Source organism: Gobio gobio (genome assembly GCF_949357685.1).
Source record: "Gobio gobio genome assembly, chromosome: 18".
Classification (NCBI taxonomy): domain Eukaryota; kingdom Metazoa; phylum Chordata; class Actinopteri; order Cypriniformes; family Gobionidae; genus Gobio; species Gobio gobio.
In genome coordinates this window covers 45,937,575-45,955,460 of record NC_137111.1, presented here as the reverse complement: position 1 = coordinate 45,955,460, position 17,886 = coordinate 45,937,575, and the positions used below count along the sequence as shown (strand labels likewise).

At 37.3% G+C, this 17,886-nt stretch overlaps 1 protein-coding gene across 4 annotated transcripts in view; it reads right to left on the bottom strand.

Moving 5' to 3' along the window:
- mymx (myomixer) overlaps positions 1 to 17,886 on the bottom strand; it is an 85,930-nt gene that overhangs the window by 30,339 nt on the left and 37,705 nt on the right. For all 4 annotated transcript variants that reach the window (XM_079843592.1, XM_079843595.1, XM_079843593.1 and 1 more), the window contains exons 12-17: positions 5,561 to 5,676; positions 5,371 to 5,452; positions 3,507 to 3,656; positions 2,353 to 2,502; positions 285 to 541; positions 88 to 208 (exon numbers count right to left, since the gene is read on the bottom strand). In XM_079843592.1, coding sequence (XP_079699718.1) covers positions 88 to 208; positions 285 to 541; positions 2,353 to 2,502; positions 3,507 to 3,656; positions 5,371 to 5,452; positions 5,561 to 5,676 — 876 coding nt within the window. The remainder of the gene's footprint in view (positions 1 to 87; positions 209 to 284; positions 542 to 2,352; positions 2,503 to 3,506; positions 3,657 to 5,370; positions 5,453 to 5,560; positions 5,677 to 17,886) is intronic.

Here is a 17,886-nt window from a genome sequence, read left to right as displayed (position 1 = left end):
GATCAAATGTACAGCTTGCAATACAAGTCTCTTTGGATAAAAGCATCTGCCAACTGCATAAATGCAAATGAACTGCAAAAATCCAACCTGTCCCAAGGTGCTGTAGTGACTCTCCTCAAGCTCCATCCTCTCCAGGAACTCGGTGAGCATCCGCGTGTCCTTCAGCTCTGAGCTCTGTTGGGTCAGGGCCATTTGCACACTGCTGAACCTGAAAGAAAAGCCCACGTTCATACACCTGAACCAGTGTAAGCAACATCTGTCCGTCTTGAACTGGCAGCACATACTTTTCCTCCACGTCCTTCAGTCGGGCAGGAAGCAGCTGAGTGTGAAGATGTCTTTGTTTGCTCAGATGATCCACTTCCTGTCTGAGGTTCTGTAGCTCCCGTCCTCTGGCCTCCAGCTCCTGCTCCAGCTGACAGCTCTCTTGCTCTGCCACGCTCACAGACTCGGGGTCTCCAGCCAGTGACGCCTGCCTGATGGACAGCTCCACCGCCTCCAACCACGCCTCCAGACTGGCCAAAGACTGCAGCATCTGCACCACCTGCCAATCACAGTCAATCATCAACTAAACACAAAGCCGCTGTGCTCTGTCTGGTTGCAGTTTTAAACTGTAAATATCCATTGCAATGCACAAATCACAAACACACTCATGAGGCAGAGCAGACGTTTTGTATGATATTTTGTATGTATATTGCATCAAGCGTGATCAAAAATACAGAAAAAACAGGGTTAGGGTTGGTTATTTTAGGGCTAATATTTTGAGATATTACAATTTAAAATAATGGTTTTCTATTTTAATATACTTTAAAATATAATTTATTTCTGAGATCAAAGCTGAATTTATCATCATCATTACTCGTCACATGATCCTTCAGAAATCATTGCAAACTTTTGACAGCAGTACTGCACATACTACATGCATTTGCCAAAGTATGAATATTTTGCATGTTAATTTGTGTGTGTGTGTGTGTGTGTGTCTGTGTATGTAGAATATATTTTGGCAGTGTGAAATAATGAGTCCAAAAGATACAAATATGTCCTGATGTTTTTAATTTAATTGTGTTTTTAACATTTAATATGTTATTTTATTCGAATTTTTTGCCCCTTTTATGATACTTTCAGTTTAAATGGATTTTTGTGCAAGATATCTTATATTTTGGGAGTCCAATGAAATAGTTAAACATCATGCAAATGAGTCCAAGTGTTTTTAATTTAATTTAATTGTTATTATTTACTTTTTTTGTTGCCCCTTTCATATTACTTTCTTTATAAAATATTTTGTGTGTGTATGTGTGTATAATATCTTATCTGTTGGCAGTCGAATGAAATAAATGAATAAATATTTGTATGATTTTTATATTTTGGACTTATTTATTTAATTTTTTTGCCCCTTTTTTGTTTTTTATTTCAGTACACTTTGCAAGTATAACTATTTGCCTGACATTGTGTTTTATTTGTATTTTATGAAAACAACTTTTGCATTGTGACATTATTTTTATGACAATTAAGCACACAAAAAATCATATTACTGTAAATGCATCCCAACATTTTTTTGTAATTCCCATTACATATCATAGCTGCAATAAAGTAAATATTAAAATATTAACTGCGACGATAATAGCAAAACAATAGTTTTTATTTCAAGTTTTTAAGTATATTAGCATAAATGAAATGTGTCATTTAATATATATATATATATATATATATATATATATATATATATATATATATATATATATATATATATATATATATATATATATATATATATATATATATATATATATATATATATATATATATAGAGAGAGAGAGAGAGAGAGAGAGAGAGAGAGAGAGAGAGAGAGAGAGAGAGAGAGGATTAAAAATTTTTTTTTTAAATATTGACGGCATTAAAAAATAGGCTTCATTTTCTTTATGCAAAACACAGAATATAACATATATTAAATATACTTTTTTTTTTAGAAATATAGAATGCAAAATTCAATTATCAATATTTGCTAAATTTGTCACATGACCTTGTTATGTTGCATATTTAATTCATCTTATAAATATATACAGTGTTTTTGCTGTTATATTTCAGTTTTGTGTGCATTGCAATCAAATAAAAATAAAGAATCATCACGATTGATCATATTTCCTTCATCACACTGGAAAAGGATTCTTAATGTTGTTGCATGCATTGCATTAGGGATACAGTTCCCCACACAGTGTGCTCATGTTACAAATGTAGTAGGTTATCTGGGCATACTAGGCTAAATAAGTGGCATGTTGTGCTCAGTGCACATAGTGCATGCTACTCTCTTTCAGTATGTCATTCCAAACATTCAAAGAAGCATCAGATATATGTACCCTATAGTTGAGTTCCTCGGAGACCTTCAGGATTAGCCCATTCCTCTCATGTCTTCTCTTCAGCTCGTCCCACAGGACCTCCAGCTGACTCAGAAACTCCTGGATCTTGACACTGCCCGGATGCTGAGCCCTCACCAGACTGTGACCCTCCTGAATCGAAACAGATGCTCTTCACCAACATACAATATACCAAATATTGTGCTGTTTCAATTCATGGGGCCCTATCACACACCCAACGCAATGTGACGCCAGGCGCGACGCAAGAGTTTTTGCCAGGCCATCGCAGTTCTCATTTTCACGTCCAGCGCCAAGTTGTTTAAATAACAAATGCACTGGTGCCATCTGTTCGCCCATGGGCGTGCTGGTCTGAAAACCAGGTGTGTTCATTGTTGGCGCGTTGCTATTTCGAGGAACTGAAAACGACTGCGCAATTGACCAACAAAAACATGCCCTAAAGTCAATAGCGCAGTATGCTTTGTGTTATTTAAAGGCTGTGTTAGTAATATGAGCCTATAGGGGGCGCTCAATAGGGGGTGTACACTTATTACACACACAGGGACGTGCAGCACACACACACATGCCAAATATTAAAAATAAAAGGATTCCTCTCTGGAGAAGCGTCTTTCTTCCATGTAAATAGCTAATCCGCCATGGCGCGAGCGCAAATGGCTTTTTGAGACTCTGAGACTCTGATTGGATTATTGCACGTTACGCCCAAAACACACCCATGACTCATTAAGAGACGAGGGACAACCCTTTTGTACCACATGCCTGGCGTGCCGACCGTTTTTTCCGTCGTTAAACTCCGAAAAGTGGATTGGGACACGCCCTCAGTGCACCTGTGCGCTTCAGACCATGTGCTCAGATCGTTAAAATAGGGCCCATGATATGTATGCATTTTTATAGTACTGTAAATTATTTTTTTACACTACAAAAGAGGACTGATCATATTAATAAAATCATGCATGCATGACAAACTGCCTTTTTTTTTGTTTTTGTTTTTTTATACAAAATAACATGATTAATGTGCTAAAGTTGCAGTGGACAAAACCACATTAGGCATCATAAGGTTAGAGTTAGAGTTAGATGAGGTCTCTCTGCACACTTCGCCAGCGAACATCCCAGCGCTAACACACTCTGACAGCTGTGCTCACCTTCTTGACCAGCTCAATCCTGGCTCTGTTGGACAGGATATCCTGTTCCAGTGAGGCCTGACGCCTCTTGGCTGCGTCAAAACCGTTCGGTCCAGCCAAGCTGCACATATGAGTGGCCGTCGCAACGCTGTCTTTGAGCCAGGAGAGAGTCTGTGGAAAACACAAAGAGAACATCAACACATAACACCGATAGCTGTCTACTCCCTACATAGACATCTGTCTTCCTCACAAGACAGATTGATACAATTCCAATAGTTTGACATTTGCATGTTGCTAAGCTAGCGACACAATACTCAAGTAATAATGACACAGCACACACAAATATGTGTGTAATAACCTATATTAACCACTAGAACTATTTATTCTAATAATAAATTAATAACCATTCATTATGCATTATTATTAGAATAATCAGAATTATTAAAATAATCGGTAACACTTTATTTTACAGCGTCCTTGTTACATGTTACATGTAGTTAACATATTATTAACAGTAAATTATGGATAACTACATGCAACTAACCCTCAACCAAATCCTAATCCTACCCTAGAGTAAGTACATGTAGTTAATTATTATTACTCAGTGCTTAAATATATAATTATACTGTAACAATGACACCTTAAAATAAAGTGTAACCAAATAATCAAAACAAAATAATTAATAGTCATAATAATAAAAAACGAAGTATAATTTGGTAATAATATTATACTAAGAATAATTGTAATAGCAATTTTCTTTATGATTAATAACTATTAATAATTATTACATATGATAATGATATTCATTTGTATAACATTTATCAGTATAATAGAAATATTATTACGGTACTTTAAATAAATTATATATACATATATATCAATATAATTTATATAAATATAATTAATATTTATGAATAAAATAATTTAATTAATTATCAATTTGTAACTGATTATTTCTCATTTATTTCAAAAATGATTATTGACTTAATTATTACATTTGATAATGATATTCATTTTGATAATATTTATTAGTACAATATTTCTCACTTATACACACGCAAATATGAATATAATTTATATAAATATAATTAAAATATAATGGATATTTATGAATTAAATTATTTATTTATTTTAAAGTCTGATAATGTACATTTGTTAACACTGTTACTTTAAATATATATATATATATATATATATATATATATATATATATATATACACAATTTATTTAATTAATTAAAGTACGCTTTCTAATTGATATTAATACATTTTAATACTTTTAATAATCATTATTAATGATTATTAACAAATATTAAACTTGATTACATTTTATTTTATGACATTTATCAGTATAATAGAAATTTTTATTATGTATGTGTGTATATATATATATATATATATATATATATATATATATATATATATATATATATATATATATATATATATATATATATATATATATATATATATATATATATATATATAAAATGTCAAGAGCATACCTACTATGCTTACTATGCCTAAATGGTTTCTAGGTATCATGGAAAAAGAGACATATTTCCAACAGAAAGCGAGAAGAAATCCTTATTTAGACCTGGCTGACCTCTGAACCGCTGGCTACTCGGGCCAGACTGGGTTCAGAACAATTCCTGGAAGTCACATACACCAGCGGAGACCGACACTGGTGTCAAACCAGCACACAATCCTCAAACAATTAGAAAAAGACCCATCCATCAAGCTTTCATGGGTTTATTTTGGAACCGCAGGAAAAAGACGTCGGCTGGAAGAGCTTCCCTGCTCTGTTCGATTGGACACAGTCAGTCTTTTCGAAGCATAAGTGATTGTGTAAGGATTGTGTAATGGTGCAGTAATAAATGGGCACCTTGTCTGCAGAAACGGTGAACTTCTGGAGTTGCGTGTGGAGCGGTGGGTGGCCGATGGACTCGGGCCTCGGCGCGTTCCCGCTGTAAAGCCAAACACAGGACCTCTATTTAACATGCTTCTCTAATTTGCATGTGTGCAAAAATGTTCCGAAGAGGAAAAACACAAGACAGGGCCGTGCTAAATGTCACCTTTCAGTGGCTGTCTGGAGTTTGACGATGATATCGCTGGCACAGGCGTGTGCTGGGATCTCTCCGGCATCTTGGCTGTCTGGAGGCTTCCCGTAGCGCTCGTCGTCTCTCCCAACCTGTGAAGTCAAGTCAGCTTTATTTATATAGTGCTTTAAAGTCCCATTAAAGTGCCTTAAAACATGCAGCATTATTCAACGTGTTGGCGTAATTTCCACTGAAAAAGGAAGACAAGGCGGGACATATCGAACAGCTCCTCCCCTTTTTAAAAATAGCCAATAGTGTTTAGTTTATATCACAACTCGGCCAGAGCCATTGAGCTCGATAAAGCCACAGTTTCCTGCTGATCTCCTCCATATCGCTTTAAAATATCATTCTGTGCAGAATTCAAACAGGTCTGATACCCATTTTCCACCGAGGCATTGCTGGTGCTAATTCGGTTCTTTCGTCTTTCCACACCCAAAGGACCAGCTTTAAACCAGAAAAAGTGGTTCTTAAAGGGTTAGTTCACCCAAAAATGAAAATTCTGTCATTAATTCCTCACCCTCATGTCGTTCGACACCCGTAAGACCTCCGTTCATATTCGGAACACAAATGAAGATATTTTTGTTGAAAGCTGATGCTGAGTAAGGCTTCAGATAGGCCTCCATTGGCATTCAGTACATTTACACTCCCAAGACCCATAAAAGGCACTTAAAACGTCATTACAAAGTCCGTCTCACCACAGTGACTCTACAATAATTTTACGATGCAACGACAATAGTTTTTGTGTGCAAAAAAAAATCTAAATAACACCTTTATCCAACTTGTTCTTGTCTTCCGTGTGTGCCTCCACGACGCATGCGCGAGAATATGACGCAGATCCTGCGCTCGGACACATGACCCAGAAGCGATTTTTTTACAAGCAGAGGAAGACGTGCGTATCTAAGCTGAATTCTACATTGATCGTGCTTTAGGTCTCGGCGTAGTGCTCAAAATCGGGCTAAAGTGTGCATTTCATGGATTCCCGAACGCCGGCGCTACGTCATATTCTCGCGCATGCGTCGTGGAGACACACGCGGAAGACAAGAAGAGGTTGAATAAAGTCATTATTTTGATTTTTTTTTGCGCACAAAAACTATTGTCGTCGCTTCGTAAAATTATTGTAGAGTCACTGTGGTGAGATGGACTTTGTAATGACATTTTAAGTGCCTTTTATGGGTCTTGTGAGTGTAAATGTACTGAATGCAAATGGAGGCCTATCTGAAGCCTTTCTCAGCCTCAGCTTTCAACGAAAATATCTTCATTTGTGTTCTGAAGATGAACGGAGGTCTGACGGGTGTCGAACGACATGAGGGTGAGGAATTAATGACAGAATTTTCATTTTTGGGTGAACTAACCCATTAAGTAGCACCAAAACATTGCTGGTCTAGAAGAACCACTTGCATCAGGGGCTGGGGTTATCGTGACCAACAAGACCAACACAAACTTGTGACCGCCATTTTTGAAATAGCAGCTAATGGAGCTAACAGCTGCTCGTTTGTAATCTCCGTCTATACAGTTTACGGCGAGCTGCACGAATGCGTTAGATTCGCTGTGTTTTGATGCCGATGTAGGATCGTAAAACCATGAGCATCAATAGTAACGCAACGTTCGCCAGTGTTGATGGAAGGCTTGTTCGAGATGCATTGGCGCTGTGCAGACCGATCGCCGTATGACAACGAGTACAACGAGAGCAGACGACTCCTTATGCTTTTGATTCACTCATGCAGTGTTTGTGTTTCCCGCTGCCTCGCTAGTGTTGCTGAGAAAGATGAGACGTATAACATTACAGTGACGCAAGACTGGCTCTGTGGCGGCTCTCAGCATGTGGAAAGACAAACCTGTTCTTAGAAGGCTCATCAGTCGAACCAACTCCGAACTGGCACTAGCACTAGCTCTGAACGAGCACTCGGTTCATTCTGGTGGAAAAGCGTATGATACGTTTTCTGGTCTGAGCCGACTCGATCACATGATCCGCTCTGCGCTGTGGCGGTTCACTGACACTAATGTGAATTCAGACTTCATTCACCCCAATGGAAAGCATATTTACACTGTCTGAATCATTCCCTATCCCCTATATAGTGCACTGTCTGAATCATTCCCTATCCCCTATATAGTGCACTGTCTGAATCATTCCCTATCCCCTATATAGTGCACTGTCTGAATCATTCCCTATCCCCTATATAGTGCACTGTCTGAAACGTTCCCTATCCCCTATATAGTGCACTGTCTGAAACGTTCCCTATCCCCTATATAGTGCAGTCTAATCGTTCCCTATCCCCTATATAGTGCACTGTCTGAATCATTCCCTATCCCCTATATAGTGCACTGTCTGAAACGTTCCCTATCCCCTATATAGTGCAGTCTAATCGTTCCCTATCCCCTATATAGTGCACAGCCTGATCGTTCCCTATCCCCTATATAGTGCACTGTCTGAAATGTTCCCTATCCCCTATATAGTGCACTGTCTGAATCATTTGCTATCCCCTATATAGTGCACTGTCTGAAACGTTCCCTATCCCCTATATAGTGCAGTCTAATCGTTCCCTATCCCCTATATAGTGCACAGCCTGATCGTTCCCTATCCCCTATATAGTGCACTGTCTGAAATGTTCCCTATCCCCTATATAGTGCACTGTCTGAATCATTTGCTATCCCCTATAGTGCACTGTCTGAAATGTTCCCTATCCCCTATAGTGCAGTCTGAAATGTTCCCTATCCCCTATATAGTGCACTGTCTGAAACGTTCCCTATCCCCTATATAATGCACTGTCTGAAACGTTCCCTATCTCCTATATAGTGCACTGTCTGATCGTTCCCTATCCCCTATATAGTGCACTGTCTGAATCGTTCCCTATCCCCTATATAGTGCACTGTGTGAAACGTTCCCTATCCCCTATAGTGCACTGTCAGAATCATTCCCTATCCCCTATATAGTGCACTGTCTGAATCATTCCCTATCTCCTATATAGTGCACTGTCTGATCATTCCCTATCCCCTATATAGTGCACTGTCTGATCATTCCCTATCCCCTATATAGTGCACTGTCTGAAACGTTCCCTATCCCCTATATAGTGCACTGTCTGAAACGTTCCCTATCCCCTATATAGTGCACTGTCTGAAACGTTCCCTATCCCCTATAGTGCACTGTCTGAATCATTCCCTATCCCCTATATAGTGCACTGTCTGAAATGTTCCCTATTCCCAATATAGTGCACTGTCTGAATCATTCCCTATCCCCTATATAGTGCACTTCACCATGTAGTAAATGTGTGAATAAGTGACCAATTTCTGCTACAGATTCAGTGTCTATTTATAATGTAGAGGGGGGGGGGGGGGGGGCTTCAGATTCTACAGAGCATTTGATTGGACAGAACATCTGATGAGAAGCTGACGTACAGCGTGATGTCATCAAAATCATTGATCCTTATTGGCGGAAGTGAGAGACTGTGAGTTTTGAACACACATCTTCTATATGTGAATTTTGTCATTGTTTTGGAGCCCACTAGGAATCTTAGGGCTAACATATTCATACTAACTTTGATTTAATGGGGACAATCTGGGCTGTGTTTCACTGTTGGCTTAAGTAGATCGTAAAACCATTTCCACCAATTGTCTCTACGATCAACTTAGTTCATGATGCTTATGAGAAACGCAGCCCAGATTGTTTTAAAGCAGCTTCACAGTTATAAACAGGAAAATAACAGAATCAATGATGCAAACTCTGGCTCAGATGTGGGTCCTCTTTTGGTGTTAAAAACCTACTGTCAGGATTTGCAGTGAAAGGTTAGCGCTGTAAAGGCGGGACAGAATCTTGCGGATGACCTTATTGCATATGCATTTGTAGGAGTTTCCCTTTCAGACGCAGTATTTATGGGAGGAGAGTATTTAAATGTGATTTACTAAGGTTTGCGCTCGTCAATTTACTGGTGTTTGCGGCATTCACAAGCTTTCGATTCGATTCCATTCGTTTCGATTCAATTCAATATGAATTATTTGGGATATGTATCAGGTATAATACATGGAAAATCTTCTCAAGGAAAACAAATTTCTGAACTAATGTTGTAAACTATGGGAGTCAGTTGATACTACATTAGCCTACACTCAAAAAAAAAAAAAGGTTCTATATGGCACCAAAAATGGTTCTTGGCTCGTAATCATAGGGGAACCTTTTTTAGTGCTATATAGCACCGATTTTGGTGCTTCAGTGGTTCTTCAGCGGTTCTTCAGAGGTTCTTCACCGGTTCTTCAGTGGTTCTTCAGCGGTTCTTCAGAGGTTCTTCACCGGTTCTTCAGAGGTTCTTCACCGGTTCTTTGACTAAGGTGCTATATAGCACCTCTGAAGAACCACTGAAGCACCAAAATTGGTGCTATATAGCACTAAAAAAGGTTCCCCTATGATTACGAGCCTTTTTTTTTAGAGTGTACTAATATTGAAAGTACAATTGAACAGTATAGAAACACTTAAATGACACTAAATTATGTTTTTTTATATTTAATAATAAAGTTATATAAGATTAACTTTATAATTACATAATCATAATTCTATTTCTACTCCAATTAGGTTTTTGAAATATAAACATTTAAATGGTGGTTGTCATAAAAACTTGCCAGATTTATTCATACATACATGACAATGAATATCCTATGTAATGTGGTGCATATAATTAGCAAAATGCTCCTGTGCCGCTGCAGCCATGGTACGGCCGCGAAGATCCGCGACTATTACGCAGGAATGAGAAAGTAGTTCCTAGCCATATAGGTGTAGAAAACGCAACTTTTCATTTTCAGTTGGTCTTAGCACACGATGTAACTGTAGAAGAGTCACGTTTTAAATAGGAAAAATATTGAAAGTGTCTTTTTTCATTTTTTGAATAAGATGCTAATGGACTGACCAGAATCAATGATGTATGCTAAGCTAAGCTAAAAGTGCTACCGCCAGATACAAAGATCGGCTGAATGGATTCAAAAACAGTAAAACTCAACTATTTAACTCTAGGGAACTTGTAAAATGAGCCTATTTTCAAAAAAGGTGGAGTGTTCCTTTAAGCCAGACGCTAATCTGCTCTTGGTAGATTGTGTTGGTCATTATGGAAATGATCGGCTGCGTCAGTGTGCTTTAATGTGTGTCATCAGTAGATCACATGCTGAACTTTCAACTCCCATCCCCGCTTTTATTGTCATGCGATCTCACGCTAATTTGCCCTGTTCAATAAATCTGGCCCTTTAAATATGAGACAAAAAAATTCATCTGTAAAGCAGCTCTAAAAAGACAATAGTGTCATTATTCAGCTCACGTCAGTTCAGTGTTGATTCAGTTCAGCTCAATAACTGTGCAAAGCTCATCAATTATGAACCTAGTTTCATTCAGCTATGAGCAGCAGAAGACAATGGTGTCGTTATTCAGCTCATGTCAGCTCAGTGTTGATTCACTTCAGCTCAGTGTTGATGTTGCAATATTTGTCAACTATGAAACGCATTAGATAAAGCAACGTGTCTTTTTAAACCCGACTAAGCGAGCCAAATGCGACAGTGGCAAGAACCCAAACTCCCTGTGAAGGGAAACAAGGTGCATGTTCATCTAGCAGACAGGGATGTGTTTAAACAGCTACAATGGACCCTTGTGTGCTTGTTTAAAACACGGTGGTCCGTCGTGATATTGACGCGTCTCTGAACTGCGTGGTTGGCGGGATAACCTGAGTTTGAATATCAGCGTGCGGTTGGAGGTGTGGACAGTGTGGATGTAATCCCAGAAAGAAAGGGAATATTATATAATATAATAATATAATAAATATCATTTTTTTCTGGAAAGTTACAGTAAGCAGCTGTTAAACAGGCTCCAGCGTCACAGGAGGAAGCCAACACAGGAAAATTATGTTTCTCTCACTCGCCATCATGTCTTGAGTAGAAGGTCACAAACTCTGTTCAGGCTGCGCTGCTTTTTCATGCACATTTCATAATTAATGATGATCAACATGATGCTAAAATTCAGTTTTGCATCACAGGAATAAATTGCATTTTACAATATACTCAAATAGAAAACAGTTATTTTCAATTATAATAATATTTCACTATTTTTACTGTATTTTTTTTTTCAGACTTCTTTCAAAAACATTCAAAAGTCTTACCCACCCAGACTTTTGAACACTAGTGTACTTAAAGCAAAAATGTACCAAAAAATGAAAAATCTTTACTAATAATTTCTTCCATAAAACACAAAATGCGACCGAATCGTGATCTTGTTCTATACAGTGAAAGTGAATGGGGAAAGATGACAAAAAGCACCATAAAGTAGCATAAGCTCTCAAAACTCATTCATATATCCACATGTTCCAATTTGGTACTTAATAATTTGTTATATACACTAAATATTCAGCTATATTACTGATCTGCCCGCATTGACACTATATGATAATTGCCCAGCAGGCACCGGACGTCAGACAGACGTTGCATTTTGGTTGAAAATGAAAATCGGGTTGACGTCAGAACCCAACGTCATATTCAAGTTAACCTCCAATGTTTGTCCATTGTTGGAGATCGACATCAATATGACGCTGGCTTGAGACGTTGGCTTAACGTTGGATTTTGGTTAGTTAGTAACACAACCTAAAACCAACAAAAGATCAGCATCTAATGATGTTATAATTTGACGTTGTGTGGACGTTGGGTTTCGGTCACTATACGACTAAATGTCAGTATCTGAAGAACGGGCGCAAGAAGCAAAAAAAAATGTGGGTGGGTCCGCTCTCAGAACATTTTTACTGGAGTAGATGGCATTTATATAAAGTACAAATATATCGCCTTGTTTACTAAACATCTGGTTGGGCCAGACAAAATTACGTAAATCAATGAGTTATTGAGAGTGGCAATAGCGTAGGGGTAAAACGCATGGCATGAAGTTTTGACGCAAATTGACTTTAAAAAAAATGAAGAAAGTATTAGAAAAGTGGAAATAAAGCAAATGTGTTTAATAATAACGTGTTTCTCGGTAAACAGACATGCGCTGAATTCAGTCATATGGTGTTTTTTCATTCTATTGCGCTACTTTTCAATCGTTTTTAATGTAAACATAGCCCTAGTGTTTGACTGTTGTGCTATATAAATAAAGGTGACTTGACTTGACTTATATATCGTCGCTGTCCGATGAAAACCACGTATGTCCATTTTGCCGATTTTTAGATTTTTCGACGGATTGAATGTCCAGGTTCATTTCCATATACAGTATGCTTCACATATCTAAATGGCCAATGAAAAGTTGTGAAATCATGTCATCTGTTTTTCACGTATATCTATTTGGTGTCAAAGCTGTCAATCACGCTGCGTATCTCCCGCCCTGTGGAAGCATCTCGCCGGTCTCGTGAAACATAGCCTGGTGAGACAATGACTTTCCTTCATCGAGGTAAACGTTTCCCCCCTGACGCCAGACGTACGTCTAGGAGTGACAAAATTACGGTAGGACTGTACAAACTAAGTATCTGTCTAGCATTACCATGTCAGTGTATTGATTCATTGTCCCTTCATAGTTTGCAAGAGACATTTAATACATTTATAATTAATATTAAATAAACTAAGCGTATTTAATAAACTAAGACGTAGGCTATTTAATAAACTGAGCGTATTCCTCTGTCAATATGAAACGCGACTTGGCCATTCTAATTAATGATCGGAAGAACGCATATCGACCACCGTTACTGTAAAATATGCACGTATGTCCATTTAAAATCAATTTTGGTCAAATGTGGATTATATCATTACACTGGCAAGAATATGGTTACATGTAAAGATAGCGTACCAAGTATGACAACGCTACATTCAACTGCTTTTGAAATACAGTGTTTTTTTCACTTCCTGAAAAGTAACCGTTTTGGACATTGGTGAGTTTCATCGGGCAGCGACGATATGCAAAAACCAATGAAGTTTGGCTGAAAGGGATCGAAAATGAAAATGATCCCATGATTTAGTCCCCCCTCAAGCCATCCTAGGTGTATTTGATTTTCGTCTTTAAACCGAAAACAATCTGAGATATAAAAATATATCCTGGCTCTTTCCAGATTTTGAAGCCCATAAAGGCGCATCCATCCATCATAACAGTGCTCCACACGACTCCAGGGGGTTAATAAAGGCCTTCTGAAGCAAAGCCATGCGTTTATCTAAGAAAAATATCCATATTTATAACTTTATAAACTATAATCACTGGCTTCCGGTAACGGCCATACGTGAGTCTAGTTCCGGTGGAAGAGTGACCTCTGACCCGACACATGACGTAGGAGTAGCATAAGCTCAGGTGAGAGTAGACGCCTTTCGCGGTTCAAACAGCAAACTCAAGCTCCTCCCACATTTCTCTTTAAAAATTCTCCTTTTAGACTTTTAATTCGAGAGCTGTGTTTAGTTTTGTTCCATGCTCTGCGCTTACGCGTTCGTCAATACGTCGGGTCAGAGGTCACTCTTCCTCTGTAACTAGACTAACATACGACCGTATGATTATAGTTTATAAAGTTGATTATAGTTTATAAAGTTATAAATATGGATATTTTTCTTACATAAACACATGGCTTCGCTTCAGAAGGCCTTTATTATAACCATTCACTCCCATTATAAAGCTTGAAAGAGCCATGCTATTTTTTAATATAACTCCGATTGTGTATGACTGAAAGAAGAAAATCATAAACACCTAGGGTGGCTTGAATGACACAACATGTAAATAGGAAAATGTTGGCGTATTTTGTCACTTATTGAGCAGTAGGCTAGCTGGAGCCATTTACCTCCAGTCTTTGTGCTAAGCTAGGCTAGTGGTGGGTGCGTCAGACAGAGTTATGGCACGAACAGAGATGAGAATGGTGGACTTATCTAACTCTGGGGTATACGGTGAATAAGCTAAAGTCCCAAAAAGTCGGCGTGTTCCTTTAAGTGGCTTATTTGAATGCAAATGAGAATGAGTCAATGATTTAAATTTCAATGACATAATATGACTTGGTATAATATAGAGCATGAGTTGTATGGACTACTTTCATGGTGCTTTTCTGGTCATTTGATGTCTCATTTTGTGTTGACTGGGGATGGATTTTAGATTTGAAACATGCATCTGTGCAATTAAATATACCAAATCACATTTCTAGTGCAAACAGAAGACAAATACTTGAAAAAATATGCTATGAAAGTTTTTTGACCAAGACACAGAGGGTGAAAATTAAAACGGAAACATTTCAAAGTAATAACTTCAGAAAGGATTTTGCTGAAAACAAAATCAAGCAAAACTTCGACAGTGTTTTCACCCAGACAAAATGGGTTTCCATGCTTTATGGCAGCGTATGAATCAGAGCCGGGCTTTCTCTGATTATGAGCTCAGGATGAATGAGTCAGAGTTTGGGAGAGAGAAACGCGTGATGCCTGAGAGAAAGAAAAAAACAGTCGCCTGAGAAAGTGCCATTTGGAGCGCACAGCAAATTTACAAGGCTTAATAGCATTTATAAACACGCCACTCAAGGAGTGGAAGCCTCCAGTTTAATCGCACAACGGCACGTTATCATGCTATTCACTAGCGTGAAGCGTTGGCGTAACAAGCGTGCCGTAATTACATACTGTATAACCATTACAGACGTCTCCTCCCCACATGATCAATCCAGGCTTTTATACAAACTCCAGCACCTTTCCTCCATGATGAAACGTGAGGAATTGTGCATTATGTCACAGACAGCTCTCCAATGGCTTTCTCTGCCCGTTCCCAGCGCTGATACCAATTAGCGCTCGAGTTTTTGCTCGTATTTCATCAGCTCTCGCTCTCTATCTTTCAAGACCTCCGTTTCAGTGTAAAGTTGTGCAGTGATGTCAGCCAATTGCTCTCGTGGCATCTGGGAGCCATTAGTCAGAAATACAAGCCTCTTCATCATATTTACCTCACGTCACTAAACAAGAAGTTTGGTTATACATGCTCACCAACGGATAGATGCTGTGCCTCGTCGTAATGTGTAAATATATGCATTTAGACATGCTAGAACTGACGAAAAAACTGCTTAAACTAACCACGGCACTTTAGTCAACCAGCTTGGCCATGTTTAAAAGCTGACACTGACATATGAAATAATGCTCAGAAAAGTTTGCATAATGTTTTTTGTTGAGTATCATATTTGATGCATCAGGCTTTTATGGTTCATACAGAACGATAAGAATATGGAGGGGAAAAACCCCTACATTTTAGGCCCAAACTGAGCAAAAATATGCAATTGTTGATATTTATATGGACAAAAGGTAAGATGATATTCTGATAGCTTGTAAATCAGATTTTATAACAATATAGTCGATACTTACATAAAACGCATATAAATATAAGTCGTCACTCTTTATCTGCCAATAATATCTTAGTAAGATGATCTTAAATGTCTTAGTAAGATGATATTTAAATGCTTAGTTTTATAATCAAATCTCTGTAGTTTTAAAACTTATAATACAATGCATGATTGAGAGATGAACAAAGATTTTTCTAAAAAATGATGTATGGACTGTAAAAAATTATCGTGATTTTAACAGTAAAAAAACCTGTAAAGCCTAAAATGTTGCATTTTACTGTAATTTTAAGTAAAAAATGTTGCTACTGTATTTTTTACTGTAAATTTAAGTTAAATCCGTAAAGCCTAAAATGTTGCTACCATATTTTTTACTGTAAATTTAAGTTTAAAAAAAAATTTAGCTACCGTATTTTTTTACTGTAAATTCAAGTTAAATCTGTAAAGCCTAAAATGTTGCTACTGTATTTTTACTGTAAATTTAAGTTTAACATTTGTTGCTACCATATTTTTTTACTGTAAATTTAAATTAAATCCCTAAAGTCTAAAATGTTGCTACTGTATTTTTACTGTAATTTTAAGTTTAAAAAATGTTTGCTACCATATTTTTTTTTGTCTAAATTTAAGTTAAATCTGTAAAGCCTAAAATGTTGCTACTGTATTTTTTTACTGTAAATTAAAGTTCATTCCCTAAAGCCTAAAATGTTGCTACTGTATTTTTTACTGTAAATTTAAGTTAAAAAAAATGTTGCTACCATATTTTTTACTCTAAATTTAAGTTAAATCTGTAAAACCTAAAATGTTGCTAATGTATTTTTTACTGTAAATTAAAGTTCAATCCCTAAAGCCGAAAATGTTGCTACCGTATTTTTTACTGTAAATTTAAGTTAAAAAAAATTTACTACCGTATTTTTTACTGGACATTTTTGGCAAAAAACATCTGCCGTTTTTTACCGTAAATAAAAATATATATATATTTTATAGTATGGATAATGAAGTAAAGTTAAGTTATTAAGTCCAGTAATCTTACCAAGTTAATTCTTACATTTACTTTATAAAAAAGATTTCACAACAAAAAGACACGTGAAGCACAAGATGAAAGTGGACGTTTGTACAATTATATTAAAAGGCTTTTACTTGCTAAAAAAAGTGCAAGAAAATTCACGTACCAAATATGATACAGTAGGATTTATAGGGTTAAAGCAGCAAAGACCAGGCGGTAAACCATATTAGGCTGGTTTAAACTGGTTTCAGGCTTGAAATATAGTTATAGTCTCTTTCTGGAGACATTTTTCTCTTTTAAGTCAACTGCCCTCATGACAAAACAACAGTTTGAAGTGAATCTTACTGGGAAAGTTACACATTGCAGTGTATTACTCAAGCATTGGTGTGTTTGTGAGAGCCGTTCGGTTAGAAGCATTCGGACCGGTGGTGCCATCTGGCATCTCGCTGGTTTTGGGGATTTGCGTCTTCCAGTAAAAGTCTCCATAAAGAGTAATGAGCGCGGCTCCCATACACGATACACCCAGGTAACCTCTGCTACCAGCGCTGACACAAGTGGCCTTTGTTTCAAACCTGCTTCGGTCCAGAATGTCGCCAGCATTGTGCCAATGAAACCAAACCCAGAGAACCACCTGATGCAACGCAATTAAAGCTAGAGACAATATGGCGCACCTGGGCGAAACAAGTCATGTTTTACTGGAAATTACTCTTTATTTTTGGCAGTATCAGTTTAAGTACATCCATGAAACATTGGGAAAAGAAGATCTGCATGTCAAATATGGGTGTTTTGGACATTTGATACCTCGACATTTGGTATATATTTCTGGACTATTTTATCCAGATGCACCTAATCATCCCTAGCTCCATTTTTGACTACCGGTAGTTTTAATTGTTAAATTAATATAAAATAGCAGTTATTTGGATCTTTACCATGTTAGTACAATGGTATCATTCAAAAAGTTAATGTATACCCATATATCACATATTTTATATGTATTTTATCACATGATCATTTAGATATCATTC